Consider the following 24,770-nt stretch of genomic DNA (forward strand, 5'->3'; position numbering starts at 1 on the left):
GTCTTGGTAATGATGAACAACATGGATTTACAGCACATAAATCCTGCGTCACCCAGCTCACAAATGCTATTTATGACTGGGCTACAATCATGGACAAACCCCGTCCACCTCGCATAGACATTGCTTTCCTGGACTTTAGCAAGGCATTTGATGTTATGCCTCATCACACAATCCTCAATAAACTGGCAGAGAACTTTAACATCCGTGGTCAAACTTGGTATTGGCTGAAAGCATTTTTGACTGGCCGGTTCCAGCGGGTTATGTACCAGGGAGCTTTATCGTCCATGTCTCCGGTTACATCTGGAGTCCCTCAGGGAAGTGTCCTCGGTCCCCTCCTGTTTAACTTATTCATTAGTGACATCTCCCATTCCCTCAATTCCAAGTGTTTGCTCTTTGCTGATGACACCCTCATCTATAGACCTATCCAATCCCCTGCAGATGAACTTTCCTTGCAAGCTGACCTTGATGCCATCGACTTGTGGAGTGTGGCCAATGGGATGAAAATAAACACCAATAAGTCTATGATTATGCATATGACCAGATCTACAAAAACACTAGCCCTTCCAGAGTACTCTATTCATGGATCCTCCCTCAAAATAACTGCCACCTACAAATACCTTGGAGTCGTGATCAATCATAACCTCACTTGGTCTGACCATGTCAACAGTGTTGTCTCCAAGGCAAATAGGACTCTAGGTTTCATCTGGCATACGGCAGGTGGAACATCCCCAACTGCATTAATGTCCCTTTACAGATCCCTTGTATTACCTATTCTTGAGTATGGGCTGCCTGCATGGTGCCCATATTATACTACAACACTTTCAGCAAAACTTGAACGTGTCCAAAGGAGAGCTACGAGGATGTTCCTTAGGCAACAGCGAGGTGCAATGTCATACGAGGACAGACTCAAAACTCTAAACTGGCAAACGCTTGAATCCAGACGACAAAGACTCATTGTGCAATTCACCACTTGTTGTTTATTTGGTTTAATTAATTGTCACATCATCAACTTGAATACCTCTGTCAATACCCGACACACCGATACACTCGTATTCAACCATTTGTATGCTAGAACCCTCAGCCTAAAAAACACTTCAGTTCATTCTTTCCCTCGTGTTTGGAGCGGTCTGCCAACAAATATCTGCAACTCCCTCACCCTCGATTCATACAATTGTTTTAAAAGATACCTGTGTCAGCACTTCCAGAACCTGTAGAGTTTTTCCAAATTGTTTTTAATTTATCTGTTGATAAAGATTGGCCCTTTTCTTAATTTCTATATTTTTATTTCCTCATTTGTTCATTGTTTTTAGGTCAGCTTTTTTTAAACTCAAATGTGCACTTCCAAATAATCTTGCTACATATAAATAGGTTTTTCTTAACATATACATATTTATTTTGTTCTTAATATTTATTATATTTTCCAAAGTTCATCTTTACTGTTTTTAAATGTTTGTTAAAGATTCTATTCCTATTTTAAGATTGGATTGATAGGCTTTCGAGTCACAGTGGTTAGGTTCACTTTTATTAATCCTGGCCATCTTAGAATGGGCTTGTCCTGTCTGTTTTTATAATTGTCTTGCTTGATTGCCAGTGCTCTGTCTCACTCAATCATTGGTTTACAATTGTTCTAGATGTCTTAAGTTTACATTCATTGTTTCTTATACTGTTATATTTCTTTATTTATATTTCAATATTGTATCTTGTACTGTTTGTTGAAATCTTGGCCGAATAAATAATAATAATAATAATAATAATAATAATAATAATAATAATAATTATATCACATTGTGTGAGGAATATAGGTCATTCCGCTCAAATACTTCGCTTGAAATCATTAGGAAAACATTATGTGCAACTAGACCCAGTGACTGGGGCGAGATTCCTTTTTTTTTTCTCTATTTTGACATTAAAGACAGTGGACACTATTGGTAATTGTCAAAGACTGGCCTTCACAGTTGGTGTACCTCAACATATTCATGAAATAACAAACCTGTGAAAATTTGAGCTCAATTGGTCGTCGAAGTTGCGAGATAATAGTGAAAGAAAAAACACCCTTGTCACACAAAGTTGTGTGCGTTTAGATGGTTGATTTCGAGACCTCAAGTTCTAAACTTGAGGTCTCGAAATCAAATTCGTGGAAAATTACTTCTTTCTCGAACTACGTCACTTCAGAGGGAGCCGTTTCTCACAATGTTATATACCATCAACCTCTCCCCATTACTCGTTACCAAGTGAGGTTTTATGCTGATCATTGTTTTGAGTAGTTACCAATAGTGTCAAAATTTTGAAACAAATGTGCAACAAGGGTACTGTTTCTTTCTTATTCTTGTTCCGAACATCAATGACCAAGAGTATAATTTGTACAGGTATGTTATTTTATGCAAGTCTGGAATACATGCACCAAAGTGAAAACTAGCCTTTGACAATTACTACCAACAGTGCCTTTATACAATTCCCGCTTAGAATGGAGCGTAAACTCGTACTGAGACAAAACAATACATTTACTACAGCGGTTGCCGTTAATAAAAACTATTTTATTGCTGTTTACTCAAAAAACTCTAAACAATCTACATCCAATAAACAAAAGTCGTCCCAAGACCACTTGATAAAAAAACTTGATAAAACTACTTTAGACCTACTCAAAAATAATTAACTTCGTTCCGCAAAACCTCTTGCAGGAAGGGCACACACACGGGCTCCCTGTTTGAAGTTTAAAACAACATGACCAATACACTGCCACTCATTAAAATAAAATTGAATAAAGGGCCTTTTTAAGAATCCTGAGCCGTAGCCACTGCCGCATATTTCGGGTGTGCCCATCCCCCGCCCCACCCCACCCCACCCCATCCTCGGAAATACACGACGAAGCATGGCCATGGATTGTAGGTTGTTAAACATCCAACGGTGACCTAGCCCAGTCCATTCAGAATAAGAATTCAGAACTTTGTTTCTCTTAAAAGTCGGGGGAAATGGAATCGTAAATAAATTTTATATGCAGAAGTTAGTTAAAAGCAAAACACTTTTAAGAATTAAAATTAGCCATTTGCTTATTAATGGCAGTGTTACGCCAAAAATGACTAATCGACACAATTTTTCTCTTTGTCGAAGTTGACGAAACTTTGGGAGAATGTGTTTCTGTTTCTCTTGAAGCAGAGTGCTGCCTCCGTGTCGCATCTGCACAGTTCTTCTGCGCATTCAGTCCTTTGAGAGACGAGCAGTTGCTGCAGCAAGTCGTACTTCTCTGCTTCCTCTGAAAAAAAGATAAACAAACAGTCACAATGGATTGCGCATGACGTCATTTACCAATATAGAAAGGTTTGCGGTTACACCATGTTATGACTATCTCTACTGAGTTGGGGTGGTTCTGAAAGAAGACGATCTCCAGAAGACGATCAGAGCATACTGATCGAAACGTCGAGTTGAAACCAACGGTTCTTTTCAGAACCACCCCAACTCATTAGAGATAGTCATAACATGGTGTTACCGCAAACCTTTCTATATCGTATTTCCACCATGCAAAGTTTCAAATCCTACTTGTCATTGACCAACTTCATCAATGAAACGTGCACGTGTTCAAGACTAGCACAAACACACAGCTCCCCGAAAGGAAACTCATTTGACATTTTTGAATTTTATTGATTGATACCTGCAGACTTCATTTATAAAATAACCTTAAAAAGTTGTCTTAAAAAGTTTGTGTTTCAAGAGTGTCTCTATACTGTCGGCAACATCTCCCTTGCAGGTATGGGTGCTTGCCTACCAAAATATTGTATATAAACTATGAGAAAGAACAAAAATTCAAAGCGCAACCGCCCATAAAACCATAAATATTTGAAACATACTTACTACATTTAATTTGTGGATTAGCGGTATCACAGTTTGATTGGCTGTATTGGTACAACATAATGTATACGTCATTAGAATCATCATCGCACAAACCCGTACTCTCCAACAAATCGTAACACCGATCATGGATGTAACAGCACCTAAACAAAATGGGACGAGAAAATTGAAATTTGGCGGGAAAATTGACTTCTTGTGACGGATTATAAGGAGCCTTGGATCTGGGAGATGTCTGGAGTTTTATGCAGTAACGAATCTTGATAATAGTTGTGTTTTAGTTTTATCGACTTGTTAAGCTATTAGGGTATATAGGGCAATGGGTCTGAAGTATAATGGAGATCAATGGTCTGAAGTACTGCGTCGACACGTTGACCAACTTGACCAACTTTGAAACGCTAGGTGGCAGCAGACTTACCAGGTAGATTTTAACTGCATGCTTACATAACTCTGAGCATGCGCATACTTCTGAGAACAATGGGTTTACAATACATAACTCTTCCACCCGGCTGGGGGTCATTTCACAAAGCTCATTAGCAGAAAATACTGCTTAACATTATTGGCTAAGCAAAAAATGAGTAGGGCACCAGTCGCTACATGGTTAACAAGATTGTTTTGTTCTGAGCAAGTATTTTGAGCTTACAGGCTTGGCTTAATGAAATTGTGCCCGGGTATAAATATAATATAGTTTAAGTATCCAGGACAGCTCCTTTCAGATAGTCTCCCGAGTTCCGAACTCTATACTGTGCGGTAGTAAAATAACAGCCACAAGTTCTCGAAGATCAAATATGTTGTTATATTATACACCCTTATGACTTTTCAGAATTAGAGGCTTCAGCTACGACTACGGCTAGATTTCCGCGACATTATGCATTGAGTTTTATAGGACGGCCTTAGCAACACCCTTTATAGCAACAGCCGTAGCCGTAGCTGTAGACGCCAATTCGGATACCCCTCGATATAAGCCGAAACAATAGTTACCTGTCCGTTCCATCAACTGATGTTCCTCCCCCACCTATTCCGCAGTGACATCCATAGCCGTTATACTCCAGTGGATTCTCTCCCGTGGCACAAGAGGTCATCAGCCCAAACTGCGGCACTGAGCGCTTATGCCTTTGGGCACAGTCCGCTGCAGAAAGGAACAGGAAAATGGTGCAATAAATCCCCTACAGTTTTTTAAATGGCACACCATGCAACCTCGAGAAGCATGTTAAGCTTTCCGGGTTAATAAAAGTTGTTTATATAACTTTCAACCAAAACCTCTAAGTTCAAATTCACACTCGACCTTTTTTTAAATTAAGTTTGAATAGGATTGCTCAATTGCATTGGATTTCAATGATTGAAAGGTTTTTGATTAACCGCGATCTTAATCCTAAGTTAATGTAGGTTTATGTACAGTTATTCAACATCGTTAACTTGATCTGGTTATTTATTACTCTTCTTGATATAGTTCAGTACATTTTTAATACTTCGTAAAACCAGTTTACGAAGAGAAAATTCTTTAAAAAAACACACCCTTTGGCAAATCTGTGTTTTTGTACATTTTTCGAATTTGCTTAGTGACATCCACAATTTCCCAGTTTCAAGTGCTCATGATTTTTTTTTTCTATTCACACTATATAGCCCAATGACCATTTTTTTTACCAAACTCCCACTTTGGCGTTTTCACGACCAGCCACACTTTCACATATTTTTACATCATAGCGCTGCCCTTGGCCAAAAACGACTACTTTGCTGCGTTTAGAGTTTTACGCATACGAAAGGCAACTAGTTTTGTGTGACCTGCCGTCAATTTCACAAAACTCTTCCTAACTTAAGACTAATCTTTAGGACTTAGGACGAGCCCCAACCCTGCACTGTAGCATGCAGACATTAAGATTAATCCTAAGTTAGGACGAGTTACTCGTCCTAACTCGAGATAAGACGAGACCTAACTCTTTGTGAAATCGACCCCTGGTTTTCACGAACAGCCGTGCTGCACTGTCCCTGCACACAAACCTCGTTCGCGCAGATGTTTAGAGAAACTCGTCAATCTCTGCCCCCCCCCCTCTCTGTTCATAAATTAAACGTACTTTGACGTGATAAGAACCACAAATTTGCATGGTTTAGGATCTCCACTTTCATCTAAGAGAAATAGAGAAACACACGTACAGACGTATGCCTACACCAAGTCCCAATGATATCGAAAAGCATTGAAAATCACCCCAGAACTTTCTGATATAGGGTAACAGTAAGCGAGAAATGGATAATAATAGAAAAACATTTTATTTTCGATGGACAAGTCGTTAAATCGGCCACACGCGGTAAAATAGTCGAGTTGCCGGTGCACTCGCGAGATCACTGCTCTCGCGCAAACTGTTGGCTCCCCGATTTCTACAAGCTGTTCTGGTAAAACCTCTTGTTTTTGCAAATTTCTGTGAAAAAAATTATTCGTGGACTTTGGCCAAAAAGATGCAACAGGGTTGGCACTGATAAAAACATAGTTATCCACAATTACCCCATATCCTGATTTTCTTTTTGCCATTATTCATTTTGTCTGATGTCTGGTGCCTATACTGTTTGGTTTAGCTTATCAGCTATATACTGAGTCTGCAATAAGAACAACTCATTACTTACCGTTAGATATGATCGCCAAAATGCAGACGGTCCTTGCAAGAAGTGCTAGTAATTTTCCCGCCATTATTCTATCACACTCTTCTTTCTGTCTCAGGAGTTCGTACCAACTTTGTCGCTAAGTTTGGAATCTCGAAAGTCTCTGTGAAAAACTTTTTTTTTTTTTCCGACTCTTAAAGTTCTTTGTGGGAAAAAGAACGAAGCCAACCTCGAGCCAGTAAATTTTTTTTAAATTTTTATTTTTTGAGCAACACAACGTGGTTCAAGTCTGGTGCACGGACAAATGCATTGTTAAACATGCGGGTGTGCCGTTGGGTTTATTGCGATAACACATATTTTGATCGACTTGATAAATCTGCTAATAACTTATAGGTCACGACACAATCCATACATCACATGCAGGCAGATTTGTCATTGAAATGTTCATGAATCTTTGTTCAGTTCATTGTTCAAACCCTGCTTTAGCTTTCGGCCTCTCTCTCCTTTTCATCTCTTTTCACTCGACTGCCTTTTATGCAGTTCTTATATGTAGTTGGTTATTTTAGCCTTCGGAAAAGATTCTGCTGAGGTCAACGTAAGCAGGCCACTGACGATGCTACTTGTTGAAAAATGGGCTAGTTCACAGCAAACCAATATAATGTTTAACAATAGACAGTCTTATATTATAGCGCATATAACCGTACACGATTTAAAGAGAGAAAGACATTTGTTGAAAGGGTAGAATTTTTTTAAATTATGACTACACTGATTGAACAATGTGCTTTAACACAGGTTTTAAATTTATCAGTAGTTTTAGCCTGTTTGACATTTTAAGCATAATATATAAACTGGAACATATACGCTCAAATAAACTGGCAAAGAAGAGAAGTCATCTAAACATAATACTATATCGTCACCACTCTTTCGGCCAGATAGTGGTGAACTGGTGGAACAGGCTCCCGGAAGACTGTGTTACAGCCGATAATGTTCTACACTTCAAGATCAAACTTCACAAGGTCCGATCGTGGGAATGGGGTGTAACACGCTCTACGGCTCTTTACCTGATGGCCACCTTGCAGGCAACAGCTAGTTGGCCGTCTACAGGTGAGATACAGGTGAGACATAGTCTGACGAATAATAAGGGAGACTGCCAACATGATGGATAGCTCAGTTGGCAGAGCTAATCCAGGGGTCGTTGGTTCAGGTCGCGCTCCAGTAATATCGTTTGCTTTGTTCAAACCAAAACTAGTTAGGCCTACTTAGTGCACATTATTTGTTTAAGTTTCCTTTACGGTAAACCGTCCAAATTCGAGGCATGTGTATTCTACTTTTAAAACATCTTTCTAACCATATGCATTTTATAACAAACGGGAAACGCTTTTCATAGATCAACTCGACCGATCCAAGGCAACGCGTTCCTTTTATATGTGTCCCTTTGTGTAAAAAAAAAACCCAAAGCCACTTGTTAAATGAAGCTTTTCCGTGCAAAAATGGTAGGTCAACCTACAACACCTTAACGTGAAATGAGGCAAATAAAAACAATACAACAAAACAACATTTCTTTTTTCCTTATTAATCTTTATGCTGTTATTTTTCCCACACAGAAATAAATTCCACCGTAGGCAAGCATAAGTTTAAGATTAACAGAGAGAAACTTTAGAAGGCACAATTATATATAACCAAAACAAATTTACATAACAGTTTTTGATCTTGAATAAATAAAACCGAAACTTACAAATGTACCTATTTTCATTTTATGTTTTTGCTTTTTTGTTTAATATTACCTGGCGTTTCGGCCCTAGCAGAGTCCTTTAGCAAGGTCGAAAAATACTCTGATGCAGGTTCGAAACGTCAGCCTTCGAGAAAGAGTCTGCTAGGATCGAAATTTCAGGCCATTAACTATTTTTACATTAATACCATCGGTCCCCCCCCCCCCTTTGGTTGGTAAGTTGTTTTCAACAGCGTCTTCATTTTGTTCGCAATATGTTTTTGATACAAAACATCCATTGCTGAGCGAAACGGTATATAAAGGTGAAGTTTTTCCTTGCCTATAATCAAAATACATTGTTGAGGTGAATTGAATTTAAAAAATTGACAGAAAACTTACTACAAACAACATCGATGGTGGATATTGTACATTAGTTGGATTGCAGCTCGTCGACCATACACATCATAAATTTATTAATATTGTCAGTATAAAATAACGTATAAAGTTGCAATATTTTATTGCCAAAGCCAGTTCGGCAAAGTGATGATGAAATGCAACATATAAGACAAAAAGTTTTCTGAGAATGTTAATTGCGGTCACCAAAAGCATGACCCAAACCTCTTAATTCAAGCAAGTTGTGTGCTTGTGGTAATCGATATAACTTGGAGCGAATGTGTTTCTGTTTCTCTTGAAGCAGATGGCGGCATCTCTGTCGCATTTGCACAGTCCTTCTGCGCAATCTGTCTTCTGACCGATGATAAACTTCTCCAGCCACCCGTACCTCCGTGATCGCTCTGAAAATAATCGTTTAAGATAGAGTCATAATAACAATAGTGGCTTATTATATACTTCACATATCCGTCACTCAGTGGCCCTCCATACGCTTTAACATACAGTAGTTTCATGCAAGGTATGCCGGACCATGGTCTACCTCCATATTTTTTTCCTTCAGTTCAGTTCAGTAACATTTATTATCAATGCTGTCACAATACAATAATACACTTCGTTTGGATTATAAGATCACTCCTTTATAGTACCATGTGGTGCAATATACTGCCAATCAAACATGAACACCGGGGCGAACCTCTTCTCTTTTCGATAAGTGCACTGGGGTTACAACACACGGGACCAACGGCTTAACGTCCCATCCGAAGGACGAAGCATTGTGTTTAACTGTCTTGCTTATAAAGACACAAGTGTCACGACAAGGTACACAAACTTTCTTGTGGAGAACCCCTGCAAGAATTCCCCCGTGCATGGCCATAGAAACCTTTTATTTTCTTTTTACCCCTTGTTCTTATAGAGTACCTAATTTGAACATCTCAATACTATAATCACACACTTACTGCATGTAATTTGTGGGTTATTGGTACCACAGTTTGCCCGGCTGCTTTGGTACACCATGATGTAAACATCACCAGTCTCCTTGTCGCACTTGCCTGAGCTCTTCATCCTGGAGTAGCACCGATCATGGTTGTAACAGCACCTAAAACAACATGGGACGAGAAAACGGCGGGAAAGTGAAATTTGGCGGGAAAGTTGAGTCATTGTGACTTATCAATGATGAGCCTGTGGCAACAAGGATGTCTGGAGGTTTATGACGAATCTTATTGCGTTAACATTTTAAGTTGTACAGCTATGACGTATGGGCTTGAAAGTAGCGTCACCAATGACGGTGTAGTGTACGTCTGTTCCTTCCAAACAACCCGCCAAATGTCAAGCCCCGGGACCAGAAACAGCATCGCTACAAATTAATAGTTACCTGTCTGTTGCGTCAACTGGCGTTCCTCCCCCACCGAATCCACAGTAACATCCATATCCGTTATAGTCCAGTGGATTTCCTCCAACGGCACAAGCGATCATCAGCGCGAACTGCGGCACGGAGCGCTTCTGCCTTGAAGCACATTCCCCTGTTGAAAGGGACATAAGAGGTCACTATAATCCCACTAAAATAATGTTAAAATGTACCTTACATACACAGGCACTGGACACATCAGGGCCCAATTTCATAGAGCTGATAAGCACACAAATTTGCTTTGCATGAAATTTTGCCTTGATAAAAACAGGATCACCAACCAAATTTCCATGTGATTTTCAGGGTAGGCAAACAATAGCTGAATGCCAGTAAAAAGCAATTTGCAACAAATGGAAATTTTGTTGGTAATCTTGTTTTTATCAAGGAACAAATTTCATGCTAAGCAAATCTGTGTGCTTAGCAGCTCTATGAAATTGGGCCCTGGTGATTGTCACTAACAGTATTCCACTTGGTGTATCCCAGCATATGCATTAAATAACAAATCCGTGAAAATTTTGACTCAATAATTGGTCATCGAAGTTGCAAGAGAGTGATGAAAGGAAAACCCCCCTGTTGAACAAATTGGTGTGCTTTCAGAAAATGACTGAATATTTTTTAACACTTATTTGAGAATTTACCTCTTTAAAAAAAGTTTGTTTGTATGTCTGGCCGTTTTACAGGCTTTATGCAAAACAGCCCCAAATACCATATTTATTTGATTTATCCTGCTCACTTATATTAATGTAAATTTCGCTGCGGTCTAAATCTAACCGACTTGAGCAGCCTAAAATAAGTAATTGCTTCCCCCAGCAATTTGGCCAAAGCTTCTAACGTGCAGAGCTATGACATTTCTTTTAATACTTCTTTTCTTAATTTACTCTCAATTTAAAATTTCATTATCCTCCGCGAGGTACAGTAGTATCCCAGGCGTATTGATGAAGGTTACGACTAACATGCATTTATAATATTAATAAAGGGATTGTTTTTCTGTACCCTTTTTTTTGCTGACACATCTCGAGAAACATAGACACTAACTAAGGCATGGTAGTTTAAACCATGTCTCCATCAAGCATTGAATTGAGACATTGCTAAGAAAATTTCTGCTAACAGACTGTAATCGGGGAAATAATAGAAAAGACATGTTTTTTACACAATTGTGAATACTGCTTTTTAAAAGCTTTGCCAAGGAGGTGCAATAACACCTGGCTTTTCTTAATAACATTTTCCGATTTCCCGCATTTTGTTTTGATGTCCAGGGCCCAATTTCATAAAGCCTGTAAGCACAAAAAATTGCTAAGCATAGACAAAACATTGCTTAGCAGAAACTGGTATAGCCAGCCAAAAGTCCATAAAGTTTACATTGTTGTGTAAAAAATCCGACTTTCTGAGAGCAGAAAATGAAAACTTTGAAAAGGTACTGTAATATAATTTCTTGTTTTTGTTTTAGTGTGCCAGATTTTTGGCAAAATGGGTTGTCCACTTTTGGTCCTCCATACTGGTGCCCCACCCATTTTTTTGCTTGGCATACACATTTGCTAAGCAGTATTTCCTGCCTAACAACTTTATGTAACTATTCCCAGTGTCTAATAACTTGATCTCATTTACAAACTACCGGGTCACCAAATAAACAAAAATAAGAAACAAATTTCACTACTCACCGTTAGATATGATCGCCAAAACGCAGACCGTCCACACAAGAAGTGCTGATAATTTTCCCGCCATTATTGCACACTCTACTCACCCCGTCTAAAACGTTCGTGCCAACTTTTTCCCTGCACTGACACTAAAGTTTGGAACTCTCGAAAGTCTTTATAAAAAAAGGAATACCAGCTCCGAGCCTTATACTGGTGGTGTATAAATGCTACACGGTTCAAGTTATATATGACTCATTGCTGTAAATTTGTAGCACAGGAACTTCGTTGAGGTTGAAATTATTTTGGTAACATGGAAATGACGCACAGTTACTTTAAATGTCAACTGTTATGGCCGTGTCTGGTCCGATGTTTCCCCAATAAAAACTGCAAGACCGTCGACATTAGAACGAGTCAGAAGAAAGTACTTATATGGGTCGGGGAAAATACTGTTAATTTAGCAGCACGCCGAACACACTTTTTAACCACAGAGCTATATTGAAGCACATAACAATGTATGATAACTTTTGTTTATATTAGTACATGGTTCTTTTGTTTTGCTCCTCTCGTATAAGAACATTCATGTTATAAAGAGGTAACACGCCTTAAGAAGCGTCTGTTAATTCGAATACTGCTTTGATGAATTGCTAAATTGAAAGGTTATTTTTTTAAAATTGAATGACGCAACATTACATTTGACTTATTATAAAACGAAATCGAATGACCGTTTTCAGTAGCATTCGATTTCGCGCGAAATAGAATAGCTTGGTGGTTAAATTGGCTGCTCAGTAACCGAAGGCCGAGAAAACCTATACTGTTATATAGTGAGTCCTTTTTTTCTATCTCCTTGATTTTGAATAGGATTATCCTATCTTAAAATATACAAACGCCTACCTTGTAATCATACATTTATTATAACGTTGAAAAGAAGGGTTTGGCAGCATCCCGAGCGGAAGGGTTGGGAGGGAAGGAACAGACAACTAAGCAGGAAACGTGACAATCCCATCCAATATACGTGGGCGGAACTTTGCGCCCAAACACCGGCGCATGCCATCAACAATGGAGCTTCAAAATGTCAAACCATCACTCCGATGCAGATTGCCATAGGGCCAAACTATCTCGCTCTTGGTGTATACTTTGAGCGTTTGCTGGTGTCCATTGTAATATTTGTAAGCATGTAAATATAATAATGTAATTCTACGAATCTCCTTAAAGGCAGTGGACACTATTGATAATTACTCAAAATAATTATTAGCATAAAACCGCACTTGGTAACGAGTTATGGGGAGAGGTTGATAGTATAAAACATTGTGAGAAACGGCTCCCTCTGAAGTGACGTAGTTGCGAGAAAGAAGTAATTCTTTCCACGGATTTGATTTCGCGACCTCAAGTTTAGAATTTGAGGTCTCGAAATCAAACATCTGAAAGCACGCAACGTCGTGTGACAATGGTGTTTTTTCTTTCATTATTATCTCGCAACTCCGACGACCAATCGAGCTCAAATTTTCACATGTTTGATATTCTATGCATATTATGTTGAGATACACCAAGTGAGAAGACTGTTTTCTCTTTGACATTTTACCAATTATAGTGTCCATTGTATTTAAGTGTAATAATGGGATGGGAGGTTAAAGGTACACCTGGCCGGATCTTGCCACGTGCACAAGGCCGATATCTGGAGATATTCAAGAGCGTAAAATCGAACTCATTGGACGGCGGTTCACCCCTAGGCAAAATTGAATAGCTCAGCACAAAAATTTCTTCATTGATTAAAACAGTATTACCAAACAAATTTCCACTTGTTGCATTTTGTGATTTTGCTTATTTCTGAAATTCGGCTGTTGTTTGCTTATCCTGAAGATCACGTGGAAATTTGGTTGGTAATCCTATTTTTATCAATGCAATCAATTCATGCTAAGCAAATTTTGAACTCCGGGGAAGTCACGTGACGGAACCAATGCCTCAGTATACGCACAAACACCAAGTTAAAAAAAATTCCCTTAGCCACACGGTCGATACATTGTGCATTTGGTGTAACATTTTATTGCAAGCATTTTGTTCTGATACAAGTTAGTTCACATTAATCATGCTTTCGGAATAATCTAAGTACGCATGCTGAAGTCACAGAAACATGAAGATGAGTCTAAATTTTCATTTATGATTTTGTCTGCACTTCTGAACAACTTAGGTCGAACTGAAAACCTTGTTATTGTAAATGTAAAATGAATTATGTCAATTGAACACGCAAATGATTTACTCTGCAAGAATGAGAACAGAGCCGTGTTTGCATCATCAATCAAACAACCAGTATGGTGAGCACACAGAGTGCCAGACCATACACTGCACGGCTGTGCTTCGTTTGGACCTAAAATGAGGTCCAACAACCACGTGACCAAATAAATCTGGACCCAATTTCATAAAGTTGTTAAGCAGAAAATACCGTTTGACAAATTTCTTTTCTATTAGTAGATTGCGTGGGGGTACCAGTGTACACTTCAGTAATTTTAGCCGATAACCTGTTTATGTTGAGCAATACTTTTCTGTGCTAGATAATTGTGCTTACATGATAATTGTGCTTATATGATTTATGAAACTGGGCCCTGGTCACACTTTGTAAGAACTCTCTCGATTTTGAACAGAAATAATGGTTTTTGATCTCAATATAGTCGCAACTTTCTTAATTCGAAGCTCTATACCAGCCAAGCAGGCCAACTTCAATCAAGATTTAAACACACATTGACGAGCAATATAGGCTTATAATTAATAAGAGAATGTGTATATATAATTGTTAAAAGGTTACAATACTTTTCGCACAATATTATTATAATAAAATATATACAGGATATCATGGAAAATAGAAATTATGAAGTAAACATAACGATGGGTAGTTCGTAATTTAAGTGGCAGGATATGACACTTAGAATTTGATTTGGTACATCATGAAGGAACTGTCAACATTTTTATTAAGGTATATTGCGGATGTGATGTTGGACTTGGCTGTACTACAACCTGGGTGCTGGTGTGGCATGTAAAACGTGCCAGCCATCGCCGTGGTGCATCAAGCGATGCTGCACGGGCGCGTTTTTTTTTAAGTTTCAGGAAATGTTAAATTTTGTGACAACATCTGTTTTCAGGATAACCGTCCATGCCAAATGGAAAGGTCTACATTGTCAACATAGTCTTTATTCAAGGCGCAAGGATACCCATGGTGGGTCATCGTGCATGAAACAGTAGATGGCGCTGTTTCAAGGCAAACCATGTGTGAGGAAGTCGTGGTGGTTCGGTTATCCTTTCTACAATGCATTGATTGCACGCGAATGTTTTGAGTATGGAAACATTTCTGACTGCCGTTACTTTGGTATACATGTACATTTACATTGTACATATTCATGTACATGTCTGCGCGTACATTTCCCTGGTGAATATCAAAAGGTTAACATTTTCAAGGTTCAAAGTTCAAGGTTAATTTTAAGAGCTTCCGTGTCAAAGTTGGGTCAGCTAGATCCCCGGTCTGGGTAAGTTTGACTCATTTCTGGGTAATATAGACACATATTTCGAGTCGTACAAACCCCTAAATGGATCAGGACCAGGAGTTGTTATAGATTGTTCAGGGACGGTTCTGTGAAAAACATTAATATATTCTCAAACATTTATGTGTCTATTAAATATGGATTATTGCTTCATGATAACATAGATTAGTATAAGTTACATGTCAAATCTGGAAAACCAAATCTGGTTAGTTTCCAAAAATCTACTTTTAAAACATCTCTGGTATACAAATACCTTCCTGGTAGCTATCGCCACACTTAGTGAACCAAACAGTGTAGTAGAGTAGGACGGTAAGATTTAACATTTAAAATTATATATAATTTACATCTAAAAATCTCGCATTAGACCAAAATCGAAATGGCGTTCAATTCAATGTGACCAGTGTTCAACCCTCAAGAAAGACGAACGTTTCAAAACAGTTTTAAAAATAAGATTAAATAAAAAGTTCACGTGTTTAAAAAGCTAACCTATACAACTAAGCCAAATCTGGCAAAGTTTGAGAGATGCAATTTCTTTTTCAAACACGGATCGCATTTTAGGTAACTTTGATATGTTCGTTGTGATTGTCAAACAACAAAAGCAGGTGGGAGCAGACTTACCAGACAAATCCATGTTTTTTTCCCAAATGTGCACGAGCTCAGCATTTACCTGATAAGGGTTAGTATGCTGCCATCTAGCGTTCCAAAGTATCCCATAAAACTGACCCTAAAAACCGGCGCTTAAAAAAACTCATAGTTTGAACTGTATTTTAAGTTAATCTATCTCTTCAATAAACAAAAATATCACATAAAAAAGGTATTTCAAACTTCTTGGTCGTAATTTCTTAGTAAAATTAAAACATATCAAGGTTCATACATTATATCTGTTTCAATAGTGTGACACAGTTCCCCAATTTAAGAGAGTGGTATTTTGACACAAAGGTAAATACAAGAGTAACATTATAATGTATTATTCTTCATGCATTTTGTGTTCAATTACTGTTGTAAATTAACATAATTGACGATACCATTATTGATAGTAGGTTCACTTGCATTTGTTCCGGTCATATCCTCGATACTTGTTGTTGTACTTTTGCTGGGTGAAACAGAATGATAAAGCTTTGTCGCACTCGCAGACTGTCTTCGAGCATGTACCGTCACCGGTGTTGGAGTACGTCGAAACAGGGGCTGTAAGAAATAAAATACGGGAGAACAAACAAATTCAGTCATTGTCGAATTTGTGTACGTCAATTCGCCAATATCAGTCATGTTTTGACCATTAACGAACGACCCCCCCTCCCGATGAAAATAAATAAATAAATAAAGAATAAAAAATAAAAAATAAATATGAACTTTATATAGTAATTACCACATTAATAAATAACTGAAACAACAAATGAATAATCAGTGAAAAATAACAAACCCAATTTATGTTTTTTATAATTTAAATTATTTGTTTAGTTAAATAAACATTATTAAACATAAGAGACAAACATAGTCAGCGTGGTTAGGATGTCTTCCTCTTCAATATTTATATAAACAACTCTAAAATAAGCCAAGTTAATTCTTTTAGATTTCTAGGTGTTATAATTGACAGCAACCTTACATGGAAGTCTCACTGCCAAAAGATTCACACATCAGTTTCCCAAATTTTGGGTGTTCTACGTAAACTTAAACATATTCTGCCTAGAAATGTGCTTTTCTCTAATTATAATACGCTGGCATTGCCCCACTTTCAATACGGGATTCTAGCCTGGGGAAATACTCATGCTTCTTACCTGAACAAGCTATTAATCGTACAGAAGAAATCCTTGAGAATTATAGCCAATTCTAGCTTTAGAGAGCACACTGCACCCCTTTTCAAGCAATTTAAAACACTCGATATTTTTAAACTGTATAAATATCATCTTGGGGTCTTTATGTTTAAGTTTGAATTTAACTTGTTACCAGGTAACATAAGACTCCTCTTTACACGAAATATTGACATCCATTCACATAACACTAGATCGGCTACTAAAATTCATATTGGAAAGGCTCGGACCACTTTATTTATGAAAACAGTCAGACATCAAGGCCCCCTACTCTGGAATCAGCTCACCCCAATACCTTCATTTAGAACTGTGCACAGCTTAAAAAAATACATGAAAAACCTACTTATAACCAGTATCGTCTAAAATGACACCACCTGTAGCTACACGCGTACCATGATTATCCATTCCAAATTATCAAGTTTTTGTAATTTCCTAAATAATTTTCTGTTAATTTTCCTTTTTGTTATCAACTCTCAATATGTATTTATGGCTGCATAGCAAACAAATTTTTTCCAAAACAGTTTAATTACAAACAATCATTGTTTTGTGTTATTTTTGCTGTATGCACTATACCTTTCACCGTACCTTAATTTCAATAATCAATATTGTTATTGGTATAAACTAAAACCTATTAATTTATATTATAAAGGGTCCAGGCTCTGTACAAGCCTAGGCTTTTTCCTGGTGCCCTCCTCTTATCACTCGTTGTTCTTATTTCTTGTATGTTTCATGATTATTTATTGTGATATTTGGAAATAAAAAACAAACAAACAAACAAACAAACAAACAAAACAAAACTACTATTATTGTTATTAATTTATTTGTCTCAATACAAATTCGATAAAATTACACTCAAAGAGGAGAAATACAAAACAGATTCCACTAAAACTACTCTGTCACTCTTAATGACGCCCCTTCAACCCACGTATTTCAAGGCTTCCCAAAACAATCAATCAAAATACGTGTATTCAATGTTGCATAAATCATAGTAATTCAAAATGAACAATACAAAATGCTAGTCAAAATGTACATTTTATAGAAGTGGTTCACTTAGTGAACTTTAAGCAATGATACAACATCTAGGTCGGGGTGGAGAGACAGCTTTTATTCCCCTGCCTATGGACGGACAGACAAAAAGACAGACATATCCCCTACATGAAAACAGCATGCAGGAGATAAAAGGGTGCAGGGCCTACACGTAAAAGGGTATAAGACAGAAAATAATGCCGTTAACAAAGACTGAACTTCCATTTCATTTCATTTCATTAGCATCACGTTTCGTGGCCCACAGGCCAAATTGGACGTGGTTTTACAATGATGTAATACCAATAAATAGTTTTAAAAAAAAAACGTTAAGAAAAATTTTTTTTAGGGTTAAAACAGGTTAAAAACACATACGTACGGGGTTCGATGAGGAATACAGTCAATAAACAACAAAAAGGCACCAAACAACGATTGTAAAATCAAGTTTTGCAAACACAACTTTGTATTTGTATTCACTACGTACCGCATCTGACCATCACATGGTTGCCGTTGCTGGTTGAGCCTTTACTGTGATAATCATACTTCACGTCGTATATGGATTTAGCGTGGGAGCAGACACCCTTCTCTGCATCGCCAAAACAGCTGTCATGGGCCTGGCAGCATCTGTGTATGGAGAATGAAATAAATTAATCATTTGTTTCAACCACCATTATTCAACATGAGTGATTTGAACATTTTTGTTGTTCAATAAGTAGATGATAATTATGTGGAAAGGTTTGCCGTAACAACATGTATGACTATCACTAAATGAGTTGGGGCGGGGTGGTTCTGAAAATAACCGTTAGTTTCAACTCGACGTTTCAACGTCGAGTTTCAAGACGATCACAGCATATTGATTGAAACGTCGAGTTGAAACCAACATTTCTTTTCAGAACCATCCCAACTCATTACATGGTGTTACGACCAACCCAACTCATTACATGGTGTTACGACCATCCCAACTCATTACATGGTGTTACGACTATCCCAACTCATTACATGGTGTTACGACCATCCAAACTCATTACATGGTGTTACGACCATCCCAACTCATTACATGGTGTTACGACCATCCCAACTCATTACATGGTGTTACGACCATCCCAACTCATTACATGGTGTTACGACCATCCCAACTCATTACATGGTGTTACGACCATCCCAACTCATTACATGGTGTTACGACCATCCCAACTCATTACATGGTGTTACGACCATCCCAACTCATTACATGGTGTTACGACCATCCCAACTCATTACATGGTGTTACGACCATCCAAACTCATTACATGGTGTTACGACCATCCCAACTCATTACATGGTGTTACGACCATCCCAACTCATTACTCGGTGTTACGACCATCCCAACTCATTACATGGTGTTACGACCATCCCAACTCATTACATGGTGTTACGACCATCCCAACTCATTACATGGTGTTACGACCATCCCAACTCATTACATGGTGTTACCACAAACATTTCCATATCATAATTCCACCATGCAATGTTTCAAAGCCTATACTTAGATTACACTACATGTGTATAGTTAATTTAGTTTAGTTGTTCCCAATATTGCATGAACAAACATCAAAATACATCGTGGTGCACTAAAGGGAAACCACGAACAGCACACAGGCCCACTAAATGGAACTCTTCATAACACTGAGATAAAATAAACAGGAAGAGACAAAGAAAAATTAAACCAAAGAAATGAAAAATGTTTATAACGATTAGTTTGGTTTTAAAATTGACAGTCGATGTTTTTTTGCCGGTAGATTTCGTACTGCGTACATAGTGGCTTGAACCGCTGACGTCACATTTAATTTAGAGATTCTAGAATTTCACAAGAGATCTGCCCTGAGCCTACATCAATCCACGTTCAAAAGATTCACCGTAAAGTTCCACCAAAAACCTAAAACAAATGCACGCTGCTGCATTTATGCAGCTGCCAAACATAACCTCCGACCAATCAAAGCTTACGTCACTGCACGTGTATCCAATGAAATAATTGTATCCAATGAAATCACTGATTCTGTAGAAGATAAAGACACAGGGGATCACAAATGTATTTGCTAATCAAAAATTTAGAAAGACGGGTACTTTCAACTCGATTGAGAGTGTTATTCATACCACTTTCACCCAAAAAGAATGACACAGCTTTGCTATCACTCTTAAAAGAGCGAAAATGACACCACTCAGACAAGAGAGTGGATTTTTCACTCGTTTACACTAACAAAATAGCAGGCTAACAATATTAAGTTGGGCCCAGTCTACGTAAAAGGTAACACACCTGTCCACACCGTCCACAGGGCGCCCTCCACCGCCGATACCGCAGAAGCAGCCGTAGCCATTGTAAGACGAATACACGTCGAAGATGTTCTTGCCCGTTACCTTACCGACCATTCCGCCTAGTTCCATTACGTTCCGTGGGATGCGAACTTTGCTTTCGTTCACGTCAGCCGTCACCACTATAAAATAAACAACACGGAAAAGCATGACGTCTTAGTGTGTTTTTTGCGTCCGGAAAATGGGCACATTTAAAGAGATACATTGTTGTACATGTACATGTACATGTATATGTATAGTGTCTGAGCCTTTGATGCTACAATAAACAAACTTATTTGTTTTAATAACTAAACTCGTTATTTTTGTTTTTTAGCAAAAGCAGGTTAAACCTTTAAAGTTCTAACTTCAGACGGATTGGCAGGGCCTATTTTGAAGACTCAAGGGTCAGAATCTCCAATTACCAGAAAACACTTTCTGCATAGGCTTTGAAATATAATACCGCAGTTTAAAAGTGTAAACACATACCAATTAACATAGTATCAAATTAAAAATTAATCATTATTAATTCTCTTCTACAACTTGAAACGAACTAAGCTTTGTAAAAACAACCTATGAGTTTTTGTCACGTTTTCCGACGGTTTACTGTCTGCAGTAGGTCTATATACATGGTTGCATTTGTGTAAAACTGACAAATGGCGGGGCATCGCAGGTCTAAATTCTACACATTTAACAAAATATTATTTCCCTGTCTACATTATAATAATTCAGCTCAAAAATATTAATCGGATAGATAAACCAAAGATATAACATTTCCTCCCCTCTCCCCAACATAAACCAAATTATAGCTGTCTTCCTATCTCAGACAACACTGCCCCAAGGTACAAAAACACTTTCTCTCAACACACCATAGCTTACCGAGCCATGCATATAGTCAACTGGAATAATCTATAACAACTTTCTCTTAAAGGCAGTGGCGCCTTTGGTAACTGTCAAAGACCAGCATTCTCACTTGGTGTATCCCAACATATTATGCATAAAATAACAAACCTGTGAAAACTTGAACTCAATATCGGTCAATGAATTTGCAAGAGAATAATGACAGAAAAAAGCCCTTTATGCAATTATTTGTGTTCTTTCAGATGCCAATAAAAGGCTTCCTTCAGGCCTGAAGTCTTCTAAAATTTGGGTTATCTGAGAAATTATCATTAATTCAAAAACTACGTTACTCCAGAGGAAGCCGTTTCTCAAAATGTTTTACATCCATCAAGCTTGTTACCAAGTACGTTTGTATACTAACAATTATTTTGAGTAATTACCAATAGTGTCCAGTGCCTTTAATTAAAGCAAAATTCTTTGAAGCTTTTAAAGGCCCTGGGCACCTTTGGTAATTGTCAAAGCCCAGTATTCGCACTTGACCTGTCTCAACGTATACATAAAATAATAAATCAGTAAAAATTTGAGCTCAATTGGTCAACAAAGTTGCAAGAAACTAATGACAAAAAACACCCTAGTTGCACAAATTGATGTGCTTTCAGATGCCTAAATAAAGGGCTTCAGGTCTGAAGTCTTTAAATATTTGGGTGTAAAATATTTCATTTGTTTTATTCTCAAAATTAAGTTTCTTCCGAAGGAGCCGTTTTTCACAATGTTTTATACTAGCAATAGCTCCCCGTTGCTCGCTACCAAGAAAGTGGTTATGATAACAATAAAATTGTTCTGAATAATTACCAATAGTGACCAGTGCCTTTAATATCAATCCCTTTGGTGAATTACTTAACAAGATCAAGTCCCTTCTAGTTTCCCCCTAAGTAGGGGCCTATACTCTCATAGTCCTCACTACATTCCTTCATCTTCTTCTCAAATCAATCTGTGGAAAAATTTCCGAACCCTCCCACCTTTTTGTCAACCATTTTTACCAAAAGGAATATATATATAATTTGAGAAAAAAAGATACCAATTTATTTCACAACGAATGGAAAAATGGAAGCAGGATACGGACATTCCCCCTTGCGTTTCCAGAACGTATTCATAATCTGCTCAGAGCTATTATTAGTGCAATTTATATGGATTTTGCAAAACTGCTTAAAGGCAGTGGACACTACTGGTAATTACTCAAATAATTATTAGCATAAAACCTTACTTGGTAATGAGTAATGGAGAGCTGTTGATAGTATAAAACATTGTGAGAAACGGCTCCCTCTGAAGTAACGTAGTTTTCGAGAAAGAAGTAATTTTCCAGGGATTTGATTTCAAGACCTCAGAATAAGAATTTGAAATCTCGGTATCAACCATCCGAAAGCACACAACTTCTTGTGACAGGGTGTTTTTTCTTTCATTATTATCTCGCTACTTCGACGACCAATTGAGCTCAAATTTTCCCAGGTTTGTTATGTTATGAATACGTTGAGATACACCAGGTGAGAAGACCCGTCTTTGACAATTACCAATAGTGTCCAGCGTCTTTAAATTGCATATTAGTTTTGAAGTTCCTGGTTAATGGGGTTTATTGATCCAGAGTGGTCTTCAAAAGTATTTGTTTGGCAAAAACAAACCCTCCTTTTTTTTTATTTTAAGTAAAACATACATTGTTGATTTTGATTTATCATTTTCAAATTTCCACATTTTATATTTAATGACGCATAGGCCTATTTGAAATTGACTTTATAGTTCAGAGCAGACGAAATAATGATTTCATTTTAAGCAATGCAGTGCACTGTGTGTTATTGTAGTAACTGTTAAAGCTTCGTTCTCTTTTTGTTGTGAATTGTGTTTTTCAAGGCACAGTGCTGCATATCGAATTTTGGTTAATCGATTTTTGTTAACTGTGCCTCTGCAGTAACTCATTCAATGCAAACAATTAATAGTCAGTCAATGGCCTGGCGTGTCGATCCTTTCTAGGTCACATGACAACACATTTAGTGAACAGTATAACATCAGCAGTGAATTGCATTCTAGAGAGAGAATGTCAGAAAGCACAAAGGGTATGGATAGACATTGAATAGGGAGACAAAGGGGGTGGGGTTAATACAGTTGCGTTTAGTGTAAACAAAATGTTGCATTGAAAGAAAATGTAGAGCATATGTGGCATATCCTCACAACATAATGAGTTCCATCCCATGGGGCTGTAGTTGTGTCAGTATACCGTTAATGTTTCGTCCTCATTGAGTGTTGTTCCTAGAAAGGAGATGTTAAATTTGTAATACTGTTGTGTTTTTACACAAGCCCCGCTTTCGGAATGCTACCTCCGAGTCTAATCTAATTTGTTTCAATAAGATAATGTGTGATATTGCATTGAAGGATAGAGCATCCATCCTCTTTCGAAGAAACACCTCAACATAACGAGGTTCATGCTAAAAAATATGAACCCGCACCCCTACAGAATAAAAAACATCATTTGCAGTCGCCCCCAAAACATAATGTTGCCAAATCAATACCTACCCGAGACTACTGCCGAAGCCATAACAACAACAGCGAACAATACCGACCACCTGCGTGCATTCTCCATCGTGTGAAAGGGCTGCCGTTTCAGTCGATGTCAAATAGCATGAACGCCAGCACTACTCAGCTCTAACCATCACAGCACCCTCCTCACGTACACACAGTTTCTCGATGTTTTGCAATGTCTTTCGTTGCGTTAGATTCTCTTTCTGAATCTGAAGACACTATGTAAATATCTCAGATGCAGTAGTGATGATTTAGAGATGTGGTTGATATCGCAGTGTGTGTTTCTATAGAAAACTATAGTTTTCTTGGAGTAAAAATTGTGCAGCGTTTGAACGAACTGGAGCGTGGTGATTTTGTAGACAGATAACCTCTTAAAGAGATGAGCAGTGCGGGGACAGAGTCGGGTTTCGCCTCGGCGATCAATTACTTAGACTTGCGCCAGTCGCATTAACGTTGGGTTTGTGTTAACGTAATCAATTAGACTTGTTGAAGTCCGACCTGTGCAATTTAAGATGTACCACCAAGCGCTGCATTGATACCTCTCGTGACTACTTTACGCGCGTGTGCAAATAATTATGAGTATTTCGACGCGATTCAATTTCAAATGAACCATTATCTTTACGTAACCTAAAATGAATACGAGAGAAAAGACAGCACAATTAGATCGAGACGAATGAGAGAAAATACTGCTAACCAAACTTCTATGCTCAAAACAAATCACTTCAATGACTTTTGGCCGGTAACCAATTCTGCTAAGTAATATTGTTCAGTACTAAGCAAGTTTGGTACTTACAAATTACAGGTTTTATGAAATAGGGCCCAGTTGCTCTATTGACACGATGCCTCTTTTGTGGGATACCAGCTGGGCGCGTAGAGTGAATCTGTCATCTAATTAAAATGTGCAATTTTTGTGTCACATTAATTAGTGAACCATTTATCTCTATTATAAATTTTCGCAGACAAAAAAAAACCGCTTAAGCATAAGCGTAACTCACAGATTAGCAAGAACATTCGGCAGCAGACACAAGCAGATGCTTAACAATTAACGCCACACTTCAAAAAATAATGTGAAATAAGCAGATAAATGACTGAAACAGCGTCTGGTTATAT

At 37.9% G+C, this 24,770-nt stretch overlaps 2 protein-coding genes across 2 annotated transcripts; both read right to left on the bottom strand.

Annotated features, from left to right (window-relative positions):
• Positions 1-2,832: 2,832 nt before the first annotated feature.
• On the bottom strand, positions 2,833-11,874 carry LOC117297786. The gene is made up of 8 exons (XM_033780933.1): positions 11,594-11,874; positions 9,903-10,050; positions 9,487-9,626; positions 8,768-8,934; positions 6,457-6,571; positions 4,822-4,969; positions 3,847-3,986; positions 2,833-3,250 (listed from the first exon to the last, which is right to left on the bottom strand). Exons 1-8 carry the CDS (start codon positions 11,655-11,657, stop codon positions 3,078-3,080), a joined length of 1,095 nt encoding a protein of 364 aa, XP_033636824.1. The 5' UTR covers positions 11,658-11,874; the 3' UTR covers positions 2,833-3,077.
• A 1,708-nt stretch (positions 11,875-13,582) lies between these two features.
• Positions 13,583-24,056, bottom strand: LOC117297483 (basic phospholipase A2 caudoxin-like). The gene is made up of 4 exons (XM_033780546.1): positions 23,655-24,056; positions 20,221-20,398; positions 18,412-18,551; positions 13,583-16,281 (listed from the first exon to the last, which is right to left on the bottom strand). Exons 1-4 carry the CDS (start codon positions 23,719-23,721, stop codon positions 16,139-16,141), a joined length of 528 nt encoding a protein of 175 aa, XP_033636437.1. The 5' UTR covers positions 23,722-24,056; the 3' UTR covers positions 13,583-16,138.
• Between the last annotated feature and the right edge of the window lie 714 nt (positions 24,057-24,770).

The sequence above is a fragment of the Asterias rubens genome, chromosome 12, assembly GCF_902459465.1.
Source record: "Asterias rubens chromosome 12, eAstRub1.3, whole genome shotgun sequence".
Lineage (NCBI taxonomy): Eukaryota > Metazoa > Echinodermata > Asteroidea > Forcipulatida > Asteriidae > Asterias > Asterias rubens.